The 20,194-nt window shown below is 37.4% G+C and overlaps 1 protein-coding gene across 1 annotated transcript in view; it reads right to left on the bottom strand.

The window, feature by feature from the left end:
* Positions 1–5,715: 5,715 nt before the first annotated feature.
* LOC136848821 (uncharacterized) overlaps positions 5,716–20,194 on the bottom strand; it is a 40,275-nt gene continuing 25,796 nt past the window's right edge. The window contains exons 2-5 of the mRNA XM_067121504.1: positions 14,778–14,962; positions 12,873–13,050; positions 11,125–11,233; positions 5,716–8,416 (exon numbers count right to left, since the gene is read on the bottom strand). Of these exons, the coding sequence (XP_066977605.1) occupies positions 8,226–8,416; positions 11,125–11,233; positions 12,873–13,050; positions 14,778–14,956 (657 nt within the window). The 5' untranslated portion in view covers positions 14,957–14,962 and the 3' untranslated portion in view covers positions 5,716–8,225. The remainder of the gene's footprint in view (positions 8,417–11,124; positions 11,234–12,872; positions 13,051–14,777; positions 14,963–20,194) is intronic.

Below are 20,194 nucleotides of genomic sequence, written 5' to 3' on the forward strand. Positions count from 1 at the left end.
AACTGGTTTTCCTTAGGCGCCGCGTTAACGCTTGCAAGCAAAAACTGTCATGAAACATGCTTTGGGGTACTATTGATCTAAGTAGTGAATTAGGCGCTTGGTGATTAATCAACTGTGGTGAGTCACAATCATGTGGGTAGAAGGCCTAGGGCCAGAAACAGCTTCGCAACATTTTTCAGTTTTTTCGTTTTTGATTTTTCTTCTTTTTTCTTTTTTGTCCTCGAGAGTAACACGGGCGAACTCATTCCAGCTGTTGCTGTTGCGGAGACTATTGTTCAACAAAAACCTGGGCTTGGTCAGTGTTTGGTGGTACTATAATCAGGCGCTCTTGCAGAATTTTCACATTATCAGCGGTGGTTCGTCCAAACCGAAGCCTATTCAATATGCGTATTATAATGGCCCTCGCTTTCTACACTGACTGAGAAAAGACTCCAGCTTCTACTTTTCGCTTTCATCATAATTGATCAGGTTGCGGATTAGAGCCCTATACGCCCCGCCCCTTCCTTTGTATCCCCTCACCTCCATGTCTCTGTCTCCTGTGGCATCGGGCAAAAATGTAGGGACAAACCAGCGAACTTCAAACGCTGGTGGTGCCCGGTGTTGTGAAGGCTGACACGGAGCCACGATGCCGACAGTTACAAGAAAAATTCATAACGAGTGTATGTACACACGCGTACACACAATATACGTATATATATATATATATATATATGCACATATATTCACTTGTATGTACACAGACACACACGTCATGTATGCACGCTAATACAGAAATACACACACGCATATATGTGTGTGTATATATTTGATTACAGTATTTATTCACAAGTCTTCCCAATACTTATTTTATACAAATTTTTTTGACGCAGGCTAAAATTTTACGCGCCATGTTCATAATGTTTCTACTTCAACGATTTATACCATGCACGCGGCTGGTTTTTTTTTTATATATATATCGTGCATGGGGCTGGCTACCAACCATTTGCGACTGCCCAACAAGAAAACAATTTAATTCACCTACAAGGAAGTGCGGACATAACAATTATGCCAATTATAATCATTGTGCCGATAGTACCACTTACTCGCTGTCTGTGCTCACGGATAGCCTAACACGCATTTGACGGGGTTCAGGGAAAATAAATTCATTGTCCACGTTCAGAACGGCATCACAAAGCTATTGCCAGTATTCGTGGGTAACATCACAAAACCATTGCCAGTAATCGTGGGTAACATCACAAAACTATTGCCAGTAATCGTGGGTAACATCACAAAACTATTGCCAGTAATCATGGGTAACATCACAAAACTATTGCCAGTAATCGTGGGTAACATCACAAAACTATTGCCAGTAATCGTGGGTAACATCACAAAACTATTGCCAGTAATCGTGGGTAACATCACAAAACCATTGCCAGCGTTCAAGATTAACTCAGGACTGAGTTCTGAATAATCAAAATGATAATAGATTTCCACTAAATCATATATAACAGGAGTTTGAGGTGACGTAATATCAAAGTCCCCGTTTCCGCAAGAGTCACAGATCTGTTTCAACACGCCTGACAAATCTGGGATAAAAAAAAAAAGGGTGTCTGGGTGCCTAGGTGGGTGGGTTGTGACAACAGGCACGGGCAAAAACTAGCATAAGGTTAAGGCTAAGGAGAACCAGGGTAGAAGCAGATCTTATTGACAGCTTTTTGCCCTCTTATTATCTATCAATCGAAGGATGTCTTCTTGATCCCACTTCCTTTTTGGGGGTAAGCCCATACACAGTTTCCTCTATGTTTTTGTTGTTTAGCTTTCAGATTTTATGCATACTTGACTCATCTTTCAGATTTAGTTGATATTCATGAAGTGTGTGTTTGACTTTTTTCTTGCGTATTGGGTATTTACATTAAAATAAGTAAGAAAAGAAAGAAAGAAATGTGATCGACACTCCGTCATGATGTATATATACAATGGAAACGGAGGGACTTGACGAGGTAATCTGCACCCCATCAGAGTTGAACCATTCATAGAGTATCTATGGGATATTCTCTCTCTCTCTCTCTCTCTCTCTCTCTTTAAACAGACATTTTTTTTTCTGTTTAGACCAAACAGTCAAATTGCAAAATTACAGAAAATAAATATAGAAATAAATGTAGGGAAAGCTTTTACCTATTGCCTCTTACTAGACCAATTTGACTCGCAGATATGTGGAACTGTGTTCATTTAGTTCATCAACCATATCTCTGAAAATTTTCTGCTGATGATTACTTTCATTTTAGTGTAAACTGAGTAAAAGTCTTGTTAAATCAGCTCTTTTTGCTGCTAAGCCTAATGTGTTGTAAAATTTTGCCTCGGAGAGTAACAAGAATTGGTTCATACATAGACTAGTAGAGTCACTGAACATGAACTTGTTCATTTTTTTTTAATTTTCCATTTTCTTATATCAATTTTTCGTTATTCTGTTTTTATTTTTTTCAAACTTTAAAACTCAGATTCTTTACACACTCACTTGAATCTACAGGCATCACCTGAACCACGCTTACAATGGCCTATTTTATTTCTAATTACCATTTAGCCAGGGTATGACAAACAGTATTTATTCAAGGAATTTTATATTATTGACAGCTATTATACGTCTAGGCAACCAAACAAGGGAAAATGAATTAACTAAAGTAGGTAAACATAAAAACAAATATGTTTTCCAAGGATGAGTCTCTAGCAAAGAGGACTCTAGAATCGAGTTAGCTAGTTTTGAGTTTCACCTAGAAAGACAAAAATGCTTCTTTTAAGGTTTGGCATCGGGGCATGGGGGATGCCACCTCATCCAGTGCAACAAAGGAACGTAACGGAAACGTTCTCCCCCTTAGGTGAAAAGACCGCATCTCCACAACAATTATATTAATTCTATCTTCCTGTTAGACGAAGGTCACTCTGTTGTATATTTACATCTTCATGAGGACGCTTTATGTGCAGTTATTGTCAGCTGCCAATTTCTTGCAAGCTTGAAGTTTTATTTACAAATATGGCACCGATTTTGTTCTATTAAAGTGTGCAATTTTTACATTTATCAGAAACGTTCTTCTAAACGTAAATTCTTTTCGAAAACTTTGTGGCACTGATGGACAAAATAAGAATCGTCATCACAGGGAGAAATATGAAGTTGTGGCTTATTATCAGTTTTGAGTTTTTCTGTAAAAACCTCTTATTTCTGTGAACAATCCTTGTTCAGTGAATACCAGAAGAAAAATCTTTGTGTAATATTTGTTCTTAATATAATTTGTAAGTAGCAAACGCAGAGATAATTAGAATCGTCAAACATGGAAGATTCCTTTTTTAACCGCACTTTTACTGAACATCTTAAGCCTCATCTACATAACGTTTTTCTCAGTTCCTTCCTTTCATCACTTTACCCTCTAATCTTACAACAGATTGGCAACTGCATACTTTCTGTAAATGACCAAACAAGATTATACCTAGCATTCAGCCTTGAGGGATTCCACCATTCAGAATACGCCTTAATGGGATTCTGGAATGAACGTGAGCGGACTCTCCTGTAAGAATGCAGTGATGCCCATTTGCTTATACGAGCCGTAGTCCCAAGGCCATCCTATCATCTAGGGCTGGCAAGATGGCACTTAGGAAGTGAAAGTTGTTTTATATGGTTATATCCCTGTAATATTTGGAATTACACACGCACACTCACACACGCAAATGTAAGTGTATATGCGCAGACAAAAATCAACGAATGTTCCCTATTCTGAAGTTCAGTTCACCATGACTTGTGACAGAAATTCTGGAGGAAGTTATCTGGAGTAAACTCCCTTCATGAAGTAGGAAATAGCTTCCCGAGTTCTGAAGCTCAGTGGGTGCCCTTTAGACCTCCTACAACGGCAGTGGATGTGACCTTTAATCTCGATGCGTGGTCGAACCTTTCGCTTCCCTTCGCAATATACAAACATGGATCTCTATGCTACGTCGTATTTGCTTTCATACAAACGTTTTAGAGGATTTCGGCCAACGGGAAGACTTGTAAGGATGTATTTCCAGCGATACTGGAATGAATCAGACTCGAAGTACCATCACCGAAACTGGTGGCACACCCTTTGGGAGTCTGGCACTGGTGGGAATGGTTCATAATGAAGCCTTGGGAGTATTTGAAATAAAAAGCCTTAGTTACAGTTGCATTAATGAGAGAATAGTGGCGTAAGTATAAAAAATGAATGTAGAAACAACGCCTGCTTTCAGTTTGTAGGGTAAGAATAAACAGACATTCCGTTTTCCTTTTATAGTTTTATTAGGTAGCTAGATGACAATGACACGTCCACGATGACCTTATATGTCTACACATAAAATCATTTGATGTCCTTTTTTCTTCATGATACTATAATGGAGTAAGGAAAATGTATCTCAAGAATGGGAACGTTGACGCTAAACATAAATAAGAGAGAGAGAGAGAGAGAGAGAGAGAGAGAGAGAGAGAGAGAGAGAGAGAGAGAGAGAGAGAGAGAGAGAGAGCTTAGGATTCAGGAAGTAGTCGTACTCATTGCACTGTGATGCTATGCACGTAAAGTTGACTTATTCTGTGCGGACGGATTGGTTCTATATTGCACAAGGTCAAATATGAAAAGTTTTGGGTTAACATGGTAATATTTGTAGTATTCCAGTGTGATTATATATATATATATATATATATATATATATATATATATATATATATATATATATATATATATATATATATATATATATATATATATATATATATATATATATATATATATATATATATACAGTATATATATATATATGTGTGTGTGTGTGGTGTGTATGCAAACATAAACTAGCTATAAAGGACATTAATTCATCTCGCGTTAAAATGCAATTGCGTAGCGGCTCAAGCTCCGGAATTGTTCGAACTCAACCGATCATCACTTGAAACAATCATAAGAAGAGGCCAGAGACAGCAGTCAAAAACAAAAATCAAAGGGGGTCTGATTACCGATTAGGGTATTTCCAGTAATTTCTCGTAAGTTGTACTCAAATACTTAACTGTCTTTTATGCGGCGAAGAGAAGGAAGTGGACCTGGCTGCCAGAATTAGAATTGGTCAAGAGGAAAAAAGAAAATGATGACATAGGCCCCATTCAAACAACTTCGGTCAACACAAGCCAGGAAGACAGAGAATTCGATACTTCAGCTGGAAGGACTGATCAAAAACTGTTTACTCTTGAGTTCACAATTTCCTCTGACGATATCAGTGAAATCGCGAGGCTTGACGTGAATATGAGAGATAAACTTGTTCCATGATTCTCTGCCCTGAAACTAGAGAACGAAGTCTCTCGACCGTTTCTGGTTCACGGAATACAAATAATTGGTCAGAAAGGCTAAGATGGAAAGAAACGTTTAACAAATAAAACTTTAGAGGCCTTAGTCATCTGAGTGATAAAATCTGATCTGATAGCTGTTGAAGGTAATATAGACAACTTACCTGGGACAGGCTTAGCTAGTATTCCATAGAATGGAGGACAATGAGAAAGGGATGATCAGTACAGGTTTTGTGAGAACGAGAGTCGAGGACGCATACTCGCAGGCCATCTTTGAAGATCGGTATTTGCTTATAAAAAAGTAGAATGTCCTTACGTTTGCCTTATTAAGGATTAAATTTATTCAGCCGTGGAGAATGAAAAGACTTGGTTTACCATATTTTTTTTTTAAAGAACTACGCGTTAGGTTTTTGTCTAGAAAGGATACTCGTTTGAAAGGTCTTTTGGATGTAACTTGGAAAATGTAATTAAAAAAAACAGGTGAAAAATCCGCTAACTTCAGCATAAATATCAAAAGCGAAAGAACTTTGTATTTTAAAAACTTCCTTTTACACTGTGTAAGATATCCTGTTATGGAGATATATATGAGCAAATTCTATCGTTACTGTCCAAGATTTGAATGCAGCATCACACCAAGATGTTTACTGACAGCTTTTACCATCCACCTGACAAACTTTGCACCCGAGGGGCGACGCAAGCAAACACGGGAGCGACTTCCAAATTTCATCAATATTAGCGACTTAATGCAAAGGTTCGTAGGTAAGATGCTAACAATATCGGAAAATATTCCTGTGCGGCAGACAAGTCCTACACGAAATGACTTAGTAATTCAACGGCCAGTGTTTATGGTTTCAAAATATCCGGGAAAGTTATATTGTCTATTACTTTCCTGAGAATACGAATGACATTCGCAAGATCTTCTTCTGCCCTCTGACGACGAGAAAAATAAATCATCAGGAAGAAAAAAAAGTTAGAATTGAGATTCACTGGGGTTGAATATTCCTCATCATTAGCGGAATGGACTTTTAGTCTAGAACTGAGCGAAAATTAGATTTGTTACGATTGAAGACGGAGGCTGATGTAGGAAACATCAAAGGCAAAATCGAGTACACGTCAAGAAAGCTCGAAGGACTGTACCATTTTCAGTAACGAGAAAAAAAGGGAGAGTGATAATAAACAAAAATTATTATTAGTTGCAGATGAAAGTAATCTGAGCTAACAACTACATGAGATTTAAAACCAAAAGGTAAAAAGTTCTTTTCAATCGTTTTTAATAAAAGTATTCATTTACTTTTCGTTCTTATTCTAACATCCAGTTTCTGGTTGCTCTTGTACTGACCATGCGTACAGCAAAATGTAACTGCAATGATCAGAAATCATTAAACTAATTTGGCATCACGCAGTAACTATATTTACAATGTGGGCGGTATTAAATCTAAAATGTTATTTGGAATGACAAGATATATATATAGGTAATTTAAAGATAAAAAAAAGAGAACTCAGTTCGAATTAATGCATTAGCACATCAGAACTGAACCCAAAACATGGCAAGTAAAATCACTAGTTTAGGTTCATTTCTAAGGGATGCATAAAATGTGTATCCGGGGGTCAAGTCAGCTGATAGAAATACGAGTCTCTAAAACACTTTACTGAGTTCCTCACAAGTGACAACGAAAATCAATGGTCTCAGTGTAATTCAAGGTCCGTTTCGTCCGTAAAAAGCGGTAAAATCAGTTTAGGCAAAGCAAGTGTAGTTCTTGGATAAAGTTAGTTCAGTAAGGTGTAATCTCATCACATCCAGACGTTCGCTGTTGTCTTGTTTGCCCCCAAAAACGCACGTGTATAAAACTTGTTGTTTTGTTTCGTAATCGCCTGACACTTAATCAGTTCGTGAAGGTACAAACAGACTTCAAGTGACTTCAGACTTCAGCATTAGTTTCACTAGTCACCTGTCATCTCATTTCATGACGACATTTCACTGTGGATTGTTTTTTGCTTGACTCTACAGATGACCTCTCACATTTCGTCTTTCAACTTGCTGAATTCGCTACACTGCCCAGGACCCAATGTGTCAAACATTTTACTAATATGGTTCTCATCTTCCGCCTTTAAATGTAATATTAAAGCACGTTTTCTGGTGGTCTCGTAGCGGCTTTGAAAGTTTTTGTAAAAAATAGCCAATTTTGGTGACAAATTAGATTCATTTAAAGGTAAAGTCACAAGAGCGCGTTTTATGACAGGTTTTAGCATTTTACCATAAATTTTTGAATCTACATACTATTTATTACAAAATGAAGTTGCTCACGATTGTTCAGGCGTCACACAAACAGGAAAAACACATTATAATTTAAGTTTGGCACCAAAATTGGTTGCGTGTCGAAAAGGTCAGCTACAGAAGTCCACAAAACATAATCTTATGACCGCCACAGTTGTCTACAGTGAATGGTTGGCGATTTCCAGACGACTCGTGCATATTTGCTGTATCTTGGTCCGAGCATGAGGACAAGACCAGTCGCATATTCTCTCACATAAATTAAGTAGGTCTATAAGAATGCGTCACATGCGATACATGCATATCTCAGTGGCGTCCTTCCATAACAATTCTCAAGTCACTGATGTCTTTCAAAAACAGCTCTCCCACTTTCCTTCGTAAGTAATTTCTAGACGAACCATTTCTCAGGGGAAACATCTTTCCGTAAAAACAGCTTTATTATAAGTCATTATAAAAGTATTAGTATAACAAAAAAAGAGAAAAAAATAGTGACCACTAGGATCCGCTGGCTGAAAATTCCCTATATTTTTTTCACTGTCTTTGTATACAGTCATCATGTAAACGAAATGCCCATCTATGAACTTGAACCCCACATTTATCAACGCAATCCTCGCCGTCGTCACCATCGTCTTCTTCGTCATCAAATCATAAGGAGGGAAGCTTGAAGACAGACAGGGTCCTCTGCAGTCTTTCTCGGACGTCCGTCTCGATCTCTCTGATCACAGTGGTTCTGGCGCCGTTGACCAGACCGTTGAGGAACTTCTCTCCCAGCCAGTTCAGGAATCCGGCGCCGGAGATTTCGGTGTAGACCCGGTCCATGTGCGTCACCTTCAGATCTGGAAAAATGATGATGCTGATAGTGGTGGTCATCTCAATGGAAATCAACATGCCGTCACGTTTTTGTATTCTAACGGAAGCTAAGGGCGCTATCAAGTGGCTCACTTCAGTCGTGAAAGGGGTTCAAAAATCACCTGACTCTAACCTAAGAAGTGGAGATTCGAATCTCGCCTAGGAAAGTTGTTCATTAATTTCTCTTCGAGTTTCCCTTACTGATGTGAATGTTTTCTAAAACTTGTGGCGAATTCGGGAAGTGAAAGATGTCTTTGAGAGCAAGTAATATAAATTATTATTATTATTATTATTATTATTATTATTATTATTATTATTATTATTATTATTATTATTATTATTATTATTATTATTATCATTATTATTATTATTATTCCCCATCCCTTTGTTCTCTTCTTTGAATGGAACTAAGAAGGTTGGTAACTTAGTGATTGTCGATTATTCTCCACAAATATTTCTGAAGTTGTCTTATTTTCCAAGGTCACTGCTTTCATGCCAAAATTTAAGGTGAAGTTATTATTTTAAGCATTTTTAACCTTGATCTATTCAAGGTACCAATCAATTTAATAGCTTGTGCTGAAACTTTGTAGGTATTTGCCTTAAGAGTTGGAGAGTATTTTGCCCAAGTATTTTTACCTTGACCTATTTCCTAGGGTCACAGGCTTGATTTTCTCTGATTCCAGTGAACGTTGGTCGCTGGGCACCCTGGGAGTTGCTGATATGTTTTCCAAAATATGTTTAACCTTGACTTTTTCGTCAAGGTCAAATGTAAATTCAAAGGGTAAAGTTCTATTTTTCACCATTTATTTTTAGGAAGGAAACTCGAGTTTCTGATTATATCCCTCACGTGCTTTCCCCTTGACCTCTTTCCAAGGTCAGACATCCGTCAAAAGTTCACAATCTTATTTTCCCCCAGTTCTGATGAAACTAGGCACCGGGGTTATTGACCATTTTCAGACATATTCATTTCTTGCGTAGCCTTCTTTTCAAGGCCAAGTCAATCTTTAAGTAGCAATTTTGTTTATTGCAATGAAACTTGGTAGATATGTTCCTGAGGGGCTGGATATTAATTTCAAATATTTCACAACCTTGAACCATTTCCAAGGTCAAAGATCAGTTCATAGGATAAATGTTAACTTCCGTTTTTCCTAAGGATCTTCGAAGCTATGATAGCCGGAGGTCTCAGATCTACAAGAAAGACCTTTTCCTCAGGATGTATAAAAATGATTATATACGTCTGGGGGTGGAACAGTAGCTTTGAGAGGTTGAGTTATTTGCTAAGATTCCTTTGTTCTTTTATTCCAACCCCCGTTTTATTAAAGTGATCCATTTTGCTTTTTATTTTCATTTTCGAAGGTAAAAGGACTTTTCAACAACGATGATTTCATGCGCTTCAATTATTACCTTTAAGTGCAATTGCACTATGTAATGTCGGTGTCGAATGGTGGGATAGGCCTAACACATAGAGTTGAAATCTCAAACTCTTTTCTTTTCCCCCCCAAAATCCTATTCTGTTGAAGTTTGCTCTTAACATCAAAGGCGTTTTCAATTTGTTCCATGTGGGCGTTTGTTCATTTGGAATAATAACAGCAATACTAAATGCGGTAAAAGAACGTTCTTGTTGAAATACTGCTGGTGGAATATGGCTAACCATGATATCTTTGGGCGATGATCTAAATGTTATTTATTTTCTCTAGTTTTCATGAAGCTAGGTAGGTATATACTTTTGGGCTTGTTGACTATTTTTATAAATATTTCCTTCCCACCTGTCTACTCTTCAAGGTCACATCAATTTAAATGTCAGCAGTTTTCTAACAGACATGTGCCTGAGGGTTGGTGGTTATATTTTTCATTCAAATATTTCTCAACCTTGAACCGTTTTTGAAGGTCACAGATCAACTCGTAGGACAAAATTTTACGTTTTTTATCTTTCTCTTGATCTTAAAAGCTACGACAGTTGGAGGTCTAAGATCTACAGGATTATTTTTCGTCGGATGTACAAAAATGGTTATTTAGGTCTAAGGGTGGGACAGCAGCTGGGTTATTTTCTAACATTCCATTTCTCGTTTATTCCTCCAAAACTCTATTTCATTAATCCCCTTTTTCATCCTCTGTGATTTCAAAAAGTTCTTAAGAAGCCATATGCCACAATGATTACATCTAAGTACAATTTCATTACGTAACGTCGTTGGCGAAAGCAGGATCTTGAGAACATATAAAGTTGAAATCTAATTCACTTGTTATTTCCTCTTCTGTCTTTTCTTTTCCCTCCACCAAAATTTAATTTTAATTAAGTTTGTTCTGCAAACAAAGGGCATTTTCAGTTTGTTTTCATAAGGCTGTTAGCTCATTTTGAATAACAGGAACACTAAAGTAGGTGAAAAAATTTGACCGCTGAAATCCTGGTAATGGAAGCTTACTGTACTCAAACATAGTATCTTTGGGCGATGATCTAAGTCATATTTGACAATGTTGGAAAAAAAAGGAGACAGAGACATAGAGCAACTACACCTAAAAACTAAGAGTTGAAAATTTCTAAAACTTCTGGCACTGAAACCAGTCCCTCTGTAGACACGGTAAACTTTACAAATGATACCCAGTCTTCTTGCATCATCAGGTGATCTTTTTTAAGAGCCATGAAACAACGAGAGGTAAAGGCCCGGAGTAGAATGATGCTCTATTAAGATTTCCTTACCTTGAAGTTGAGGCTCAGCCCCAGGTTCGATTTCCAAAGTCATGTTGGCTCTGATGCTGACCTTGTCGGTATTGGCCCGGAATTTCCCTGTGAAGATCAGAAGTACCATCTGCAGGACGGAGAGACAAGGAAAAACCGGATTACACGATGTCACAGACCAGTTCTTAACTGTGGTACTAAGCTAGTCTCAGTTAGCAAAACTACAGCTAAATCTAACTTTAAATATAAGTTTTGCAATATTTTTGAGGTGTGATGGTCATGGTGCATTGTATTCTCTCTCTCTCTCTCTCTCTCTCTCTCTCTCTCTCTCTCTCTCTCTCTCTCTCTCCGTTAGAATCAGCAATTTGTGGAGAACTATCCTTTCAACAAAGTACTTTTTACCCGATTTTTGGACATTCCTGTGTAAAAGTCAGAATTTCGTCCAATGGTCTATATTTCTGTGGCCTAATCTTTTATTGAAGCTCGGGCTACATAAATGTTACGCTATCTGCTCGTAAAAACTTGATGGAAAAAGGTTCTATTCCAAGCGGCAGCAGGTAGTCGACCTCCTCAACCTATGTGAGGGCAGATACCTGCTTGAAAGCAATTATTTTTTACTGGTCCACTCTGGTTCTCGCAGGCAAAACTACCTACGGCCCCTCATGAAAAACGCGAGACACCCAGCTTTACAAGGATCATCTGAGCAGTTAAACTGTAAATGTATTTACTTAGTTTGTGTGAGGTTTTATTGTAAAAACTTCGGTTATAAATAACGTAGATTTCAATGCGCGATCGTGTAGCACTATAACTGGTTTCATATATCTAGTTTTCCTCTTCAACAGTAATTTGAGAGATAGAATTCTGTGATGAAACTTGACGGAATTGAGGCGCGCTGTTTTGAATTTTTCGGAAAAAGAAGAATTTCATTCTTTTTTCAAAATCGAAGGGGGTTAAATCCAAGCCATTAACTGAAGTATCTAATTAAAACCGGTGAATTTTTTTTGTCTATTGGGCATTTGCTTACTATCCTTTTCGCAGAATGTTCCCCATGTCCCTACAAATATAATCGCCTCCAGAAATCAAAGACTGTGACCACTGTATAAAAAGGCATCCAGGTTTCTTTATTTTGGGTTTAAAAGTAAAACATGCCAATAATCCTCGTCACTTCATTCTCGAAGCACTCGGGGTCTTATACGCCTTTGTCCTGGGAGCCTTAAATACACCTTTCCTAACTTTGTTTAGCACTTTTGGGTAAAATGATCACCGAACACAGATGACCTCAAATTTAGATGAATTTAGAAGTAAGTATACCTTAGTTTAACCAGACCACTGAGCTCATTAACAGCTCTCCCCGGGCTGGCCCGAAGGATTAGACTTATTTTACGTGGCTAAGAACCGAGGAAGTCATGTTTATTTGGCAACAAAGTTGGGCATAATTACAAACAGAAACCATAAAACTTGCGTTTGTGACACTCGTTTCCGACTGAGCTGTGTTTTGAACTTATGCTTCCATTAAGAGCAGCATAATATCTTTACGTAAAGAGGAAGACTTGAATTTTCTTACCACGTTCTGTAAACAAAGTGAGTAAGAGTAAGCCAGAAGATTTTGTATGACATATGGGTAATTCAACATGAACAGGTAAAGGAAAATACAGATTAATTATTACAGTGACCTCGAAGACAGATAAACGAACAACTTATGCGCATCACTGAAATGAATAACTTCATGGATGAACTTAAAAAAATAAAAGCCAAAAAGAAATACTTACATCCGTCTTCCAAGAGCACTCGACGGTCATTTTCCCCGTCGTGATCCCGAAGAGGAACATGGCAGTCGACTCTGGACTCTCCAGGAAGGCGTCTCCTTCCCTCTGGAAGCCGTTGTCGAGCCCCAGCAGGAAACAGTCGTAGGCAAACATGTCGTCGATGTTGCCCAGTTCCAGCCGGCTGTCGAGTGTGGGTTTAGTTTGACATTAATGCGATGGAAGAGTCGAATCTCGATATGGAAGAGTCGAATCTCGATATGGAAGAGTCGAATCTCGACAGCAGAAGATCGGCTTACAAAAACAAGGTGGTCTCTAGTTTTGACTTGAATGGAACGTAAGGGGGCAATGGAGTATGGAAGTGTTTAATTTGTTTTATTTTTATACTATACTGTATATCTAGAAGGGAAGAGTAATAACTTGGACATACAATACAGCAATTTTGATCATTACAGTTCACCTCTGGCTTCTGGAACTGTAGCATATCAATCCCAATGTATGAATACGAAGTGCTGGGTGGAAGGTAAGAGAGGCTTCGTCACAATGGCTTCAGTCCATTTATTCTTCTGAGAACGTAACGTTTATTGTGCAATGTCTATAGACTAAATCATTCTTGTTACATTTTAGCAGTCTAATTATTCTGTCTTCACATGATAGAAGACAATATGCTGGAATCATATATTTTCAGAGGCAAATATCCTTCGGGAAGTATACTAGAAAATAACTGTCAATGGTAATATTTATTGCAAATATAAAGAATGGAAAACTTCGTCATAAAACGTTCGTTGTAAGGTGTATTAAAAAAATTAAACGGAAATTTTAAAGAGCTAATATTTCACATTACATCCGGTTATCAATACAGGCACTACTTACTGAGCTATACTTATAATTATCTCTCTCTCTCTCTCTCTCTCTCTCTCTCTCTCTCTCTCTCTCTCTCTCTCTCTCTATCCTGTATCAAATTCCGTTTCGATCACTACCTGACTTGTTCGTTTTTCAATTTTTTTGAAGTCCTTTTCATATATAAATTGAACGTGCACATTGAACTAAAACTATATCTTTCTTATTCAGTCATGGTAATAGAATTCGTCGGAAGAATGAAATAAAAAGTTTCAAAAATACTTGTATAAGTTAAACAATTACGTCATATGGAAGTTACTCGTACAGAAGATAATACAAAGCAAAAATGGAGATTTGTACAAAAAAAAAAATGCTTTTTCAACAAAAGGGTGAAAAATTTTATACAGTAATAATTAGCGCCTTACTACAGTGACTGTCAATATATACCTAACTAGTGTCAACACAAGGACGATTTTGTTGTCGTAATTCATTCATTTCTCTCTCTCTCTCTCTCTCTCTCTCTCTCTCTCTCTCTCTCTCTCTCTCTCTCTCTCCACGATTGTACTGTATACATACGTAGACTTATTTTTCATCGATCTGCCTGGTAGCTTTATTCTCGAATTGCACAGCGGTCACCTATCTAGCCAGAGGTGTAGTGAATTTATTACTGATGTTAGCAGTACACACACACACACACACGCACGCATATATATATATATATATATATATATATATATATATATATATATATATATATATATATATATATATGTATATATATCCGTTTCATATGTGCATTTCACAACAAACAAGTCAGTCTGGTCTAACTATTTGACAATACTGCATTGAGTTTTGTGAAACCAACTCATTTTAGAAAAAAAAAAACAGATACATTCGAGATAAGTAGAGGGATATATATGGACAATCATGATTCGTAACGCAACCAATATACGTATCAGCCAAAGTGACGGCTTCAAACTCCCAAACACTTTCTTCCAAAAACTTTTGAACTTAACGTATCAAACTACTCCAGCTAAACTGAAAACAAGGACTTTACTCTTCATACACTACCTTGGCATAGACTTGGAGAATTTCTTCAAGATGGTATCAATATTTTCGTTGATTTTCCCGGGCACGAGGCTGCCGAAGTCGTTGAACGACACATCGGCAGGGGGGTCTATTGAGCCTTGACTGATCACACACGTCGACAGGCCAGCAACCAGCGTTAACAGCAGCCACACGTTCGCCATGTTGGTCTGTGAAGACGCGGGAGAAATATGATGTTCTTGGAAGTATGGTACCGTATTACGCAGAACAATAAATCCAGTACAGTATATTGATGGATTGAGAGAGAGAGAGAGAGAGAGAGAGAGAGAGAGAGAGAGAGAGAGAGCGAGAGAGAATGATGCGTTTTTTATTTATTAAATCACGTAAAGAAAAGTGAAATGATGACATGTATAACTAAACAATATGTTAACAAAACGGAGTTTGCAGTTTACGGTTCTTACTTTCTTCCCGCTCAGAAACACACTTCGTATATTTGTATTCACCCATGCAATAAGACACGAAGGTATTTGATATCATATGGCCCGTGAAATTGCCATATAAACACACGCGCACACACACACACACACACATATATATATATATATATGTCTATATATATATATATATATATATATATATATATATATATATATATATATATATATATATATATATATATATGTTTGCATTCATGTATGTATGTATGTACGCTTTTAGGATCTGCATAATTAACCGTAGACCACCTCAAGGAGATGAGAAACGTGGACCGCTTTTAACAATTTTCCCTAAGTACAACACCAGGTCCAGCCTTTTCTGTTCCGACTTAGCCTTCAAAACTGAACTATACTGATTTTTCCTCTTTCACCCTCCAGACAAAGTATGAATAGAGAATAACGGTTCTAACATCTAATCTTTCATGGATAACCATGTTTCATTTTTTTTTGTCGCCTTATCCTTCAAGTACTGACTTGTGTAACGTGGTCTGTGCACCTCCCTGATAAGGCTTTTTATGTCTGTGATCCAAACTAGGCTTAAACGCTTTGTTCGGTTTTTTTATTCAGAATGTTTAACATTATTGCCTGTATGTTTTGAAAATAACATTCCTGAGTGTCCTGTGTTCCTTTCGTATTGTTTTCAAGTCTCCCATGTTGTTCTTTCACTTATTCCATAATTTTTAGTTTTCAGTAAAAGAAAACTACTGAGATGGCTATTTGTCTGTCCGTCCGCACTTTTTCTGTCCGCCCTCAGATCTTAAAAACTACTGAGGCGATAGGGCTGCAAATTGGTATGTTGATCATCCACCCTCCAATTATCAAACATACCAAATTGCAGCCCTCTAGCCTCAGTAGTTTCTATTTTACTCAAGGTTAAAGTTAGCCATGATCATGCATCGGTGCCAACAACAGAGGCTACCACCGGGCCGTGGCTAAGAGTTTCATACAGCATTATACCCTTAAAAGAAAACTCGATTGCGCCAAAGAAACTCAGCGCGTTCTTTACTTGTTTTCTTTTAATCCCACACGCCTTCTCTTAGCCTAACAAGAACTTTCCCTTCATTCGTATGATTTTACATCATTTAATGTCGGTGTTTACTAAAATCATAGGATTTAAATTCCGTAATTCAGTTTTGTCATGTATTCGTGTTGCTCCATCTTTCCCCAAATTTCAAACAAGAGACCTTTTGCCAATTGCGTGAGTAGGGCAGTTCTATAATATGGGCACTGGGCCCGCGTTTGTAAGGTCCTTATCTCATTTCCAGCCTCCATGCCACCCACAGCAATTTTTGTCAAAGAAAAAGTAAAAGGCTAGTGATCTCATAAGCAGAGAATTGCTGATATCTAGTGAGCTTTGCACTTCTGGCTCGACAGCTCCTTAAGGGAAAAAGGTGTGTAAAAGAAAAAGAACAATATATAAATGTATATATATATATATATAATCTATATACATATATATAAACATATATATGTATATATATATATATATATATATATATATATATATATATATATATATATATATATATATATATATATATATATACGGAAAATGATTATGAGGAAATCAAACAAAAATATGCGTAATTTTCTTCCTGATATCCTTGGCACTGTTGTTCACTTTTTATTGACCAGTTTAGTCAGTTTTCAGTTCCTCTGCTCGCGGTGCTTGCAATACATGATTTGCTATTGGCCACTTCCACTTCTAAAGCAATATAATATTTTGGCTAATTAAGAATTTTTCCACAAGGGGGGCTCGCAAACCTGCAAGCAATTTCATACACGTACACACACACACACACACACACAATGCCAAGGTTATCAGGAAGAAAATTATCCATTTTTGTTTGATTTCCTCAAAATTATTTTCTGTCAAAAGATTCGTATTTGATTAAATAGATTTTAGGTGTTTGTAATTCTTAACCATTTTTTTGTGCGTGTTCTTTCTTGATTCCGTATGTCCTAAATGTAATTTTTATTTTTTGTTTATTTTTCGATCTAACCAATTATTAATTAAACAGGACATTAACTGATAGAATCAAATGCTTAATTCAGAAAACACCCAAATATTTAGCATTTAACAATCATCATGTAATCTCTGTAATATAATATTAAAACATTTGGTTTTTATGAATTCCCCAGTATTCAATATGAGCATAAAGCAATGATTATAAAAAAGTATAAAGATAGGAAAGACGAACAGTTTAATTCGACGCAACTCACACTGACGTTCATTCACAATCACGGAAGTTTTTCATCTGTTGAGAGAGAGAGAGAGAGAGAGAGAGAGAGAGAGAGAGAGAGAGAGAGAGAGAGACCATAACCTGGTCATGATATCCGATGCATAACTAATCGTGGTATTCTCTTTGCGACTTTGGAATGCGGTTAACCAGTTAGGATAGTTCCCAATCACGGAACTCTCAGCAGATCATAGCAATCGGTTTGGGTCTATTCTTCTCTTTACGGAATTGCGTAAATCGTCCTTTACTTTAACGGTATCACAGGACCGCGATGATGTGATCGCAACATCTCCGGTGATACCTGTAACCTATGACACAGGTAATACAATCAGCAGGAACAGGAAGTGGCTGTCTGATTTTGTTTGTCTGAGACACACTTTCATCAATATTTCAGTGAAGATGTGTTTTGTTACATAGAGAAGCAATTTGAAAAAGCCAGCTTCTATAAGCATTTGCTGTGGTATGTACGTAGAGGTAGGAATAGATACAATGCGTATACGCAGGCATTTAATGTTTTTCTGGGCATTTCTATATCCTAGTCTTCAGTACTGAAAAATGTAATTAGAAACGGACATCTTTTCTTTTATTAAGTTTTATTAATTTACTATGGATAACCACAACTTCTTTTATAATTATAGTAGGAACTGACCATTTCCCACAACTTTAAAATCCGAACATCTAAGCAAATTCACTCACTGTACACTTATGCTGAATGATTTTTCCATTTCTCCGAATATTAACTCAGTCAGAGCCATGAAATATAAACTAACAAAGCAAGCTGAGAACGATATGTTAATACCACCCTGTTTGACCAATCCCTGTCCAAGATATAAAAAAAAAAAATATGAACAGAGAGCTATCATTATCTGGAAATTCTGGAAAGAGGCAACTTCCTGGATCGTTCACACGCGTCGTACTTTGAAGACCCGCAAAGCTGGTTCAGAGTGAAATGACGGACTCGGTGTCAGATGCAGTGGGCCACAAGAAGGCTCGAGAGCCCGTGGAGAGAGTGGGGGAAGGCAGCAACTAAATGTACCGTCTGGCCTTGTCAAATCACCTTGGCAACCGGATAAGCAAAGGGGACTGTTCCATGATGGGTATCAGTGGGTACTTTTCTCAATAGTGAGACGTTTGGGCTATAATGGAAACATTTGAAATACATAACGTGAGGACGTTTGGCACAGACAACGCTCAGATGATCGTTTTAAGAAGATGCTGTGACTAGGCCAGAGCTCTCTCTCTCTCTCTCTCTCTCTCTCTCTCTCTCTCTCTCTCTCTCTCTCCTTTCCTTTTTCTCTTACCCTTTTTTTTTCTCTTTTCCTAAAAGACCGAACTTGATGAAAGCTGCGAGGAAGAGGAAATGGTGTTCGAAGTTCTTAAACATTTCAGTTACGATTTTTTATTTATTTATCTTTTTTTGGTGCGTGCATATTCAATATGAAACAGTCAGTTCCCGTCAACACTGTATTACAGTAAGCATAATTTTGCATACATTTATCAATGTATACGAAGATCTGATAGGTAGACAGCGAGAGATGCAGATATCAAACTATAATTACGTAGGCAGCTTAACCTTGTACTGCTTGTTTCGGAATCTTAACATTGGTCTATTGGTTTATTAAGAAACAGGAACTGTTGTTCGAAAACTCACCAGCGATCGCTGGCACCGGTTACGTTCAAAGTGGGATTCAAGAATCTGTGGATCACTCCCTATAATACGAGGTGTTAATGTGTCCTCCTAATGTTTCGTTTTCCATGTTCATGGAAGTTCAATAAACACCCTCCAAATAGCACCTGTCACAGTTCCCATTGGGCGGGTTGGTACCGTTCTCGGCTAGCACTCTGCTGGTCCCGCGTTCAATTCTCCGACCGGCCAATGAACAATTAGAAGAATTTATTTCTGGTGACAGAAATTCATTTCTCGCTATAATGTGATTCGGATTCCACAACAAGCTGTAGGTCCCGTTGCTAGGTGATCAAGTGGTTCTTAGCCACGTAAAATAAGTCTAATCCTTCGGGCCAGCCCTAGGAGAGCTGTTAATCAGCTCAGTGGTCTGGTTAAACTAAGGTATACTTAACTTAGCACCTGTCATTCCTCCATTACTCTTCTTCGCTACTCAACAATGAAATAAATTAAGCTGTATTATAAAAGCATTACCATTATTATTATTATTATGATTATCATAATTTCGTATACGTATTAACAGTGACTTCATGACAAACATCTCTAAAGAAACGGATCTCTGGATTCCTTCTGAAACTGGACAAACCCCGTCACCTTTCCTCCCTTCCTGTTTCGATCCAGCTGGCCTGAACTAGAGTAAGGACGTAGGGTTGTCCGTCCCATCAGTCAATGCAGTAACAAAAATACTATTATGGGCCATACGTGTCGTATTAGACGTCCCTTAACGTTCCGTATACGTGTCCTGAGCTAACAACAAGACAAAATAGGAAGCTGTCGTAGCCTCCTCACGTCTGTTATGTTGCGTCTGGCACTAGAATTTCCAGGTAATCTTTTGGGGTATAAGCGAATTTGCAATATTGTGGGGGCCCTTGTTGTGAACATTTTATAGGTAGAATGGCACATACATAAATAAATAAATAGATAAATAAATAAATAAATAAATTTCTATATATATAAATACACATACATATAACATATATATATATATATATATATATATATATATATATATATATATATATA

Source organism: Macrobrachium rosenbergii, chromosome 19, assembly GCF_040412425.1.
Source record: "Macrobrachium rosenbergii isolate ZJJX-2024 chromosome 19, ASM4041242v1, whole genome shotgun sequence".
Classification (NCBI taxonomy): domain Eukaryota; kingdom Metazoa; phylum Arthropoda; class Malacostraca; order Decapoda; family Palaemonidae; genus Macrobrachium; species Macrobrachium rosenbergii.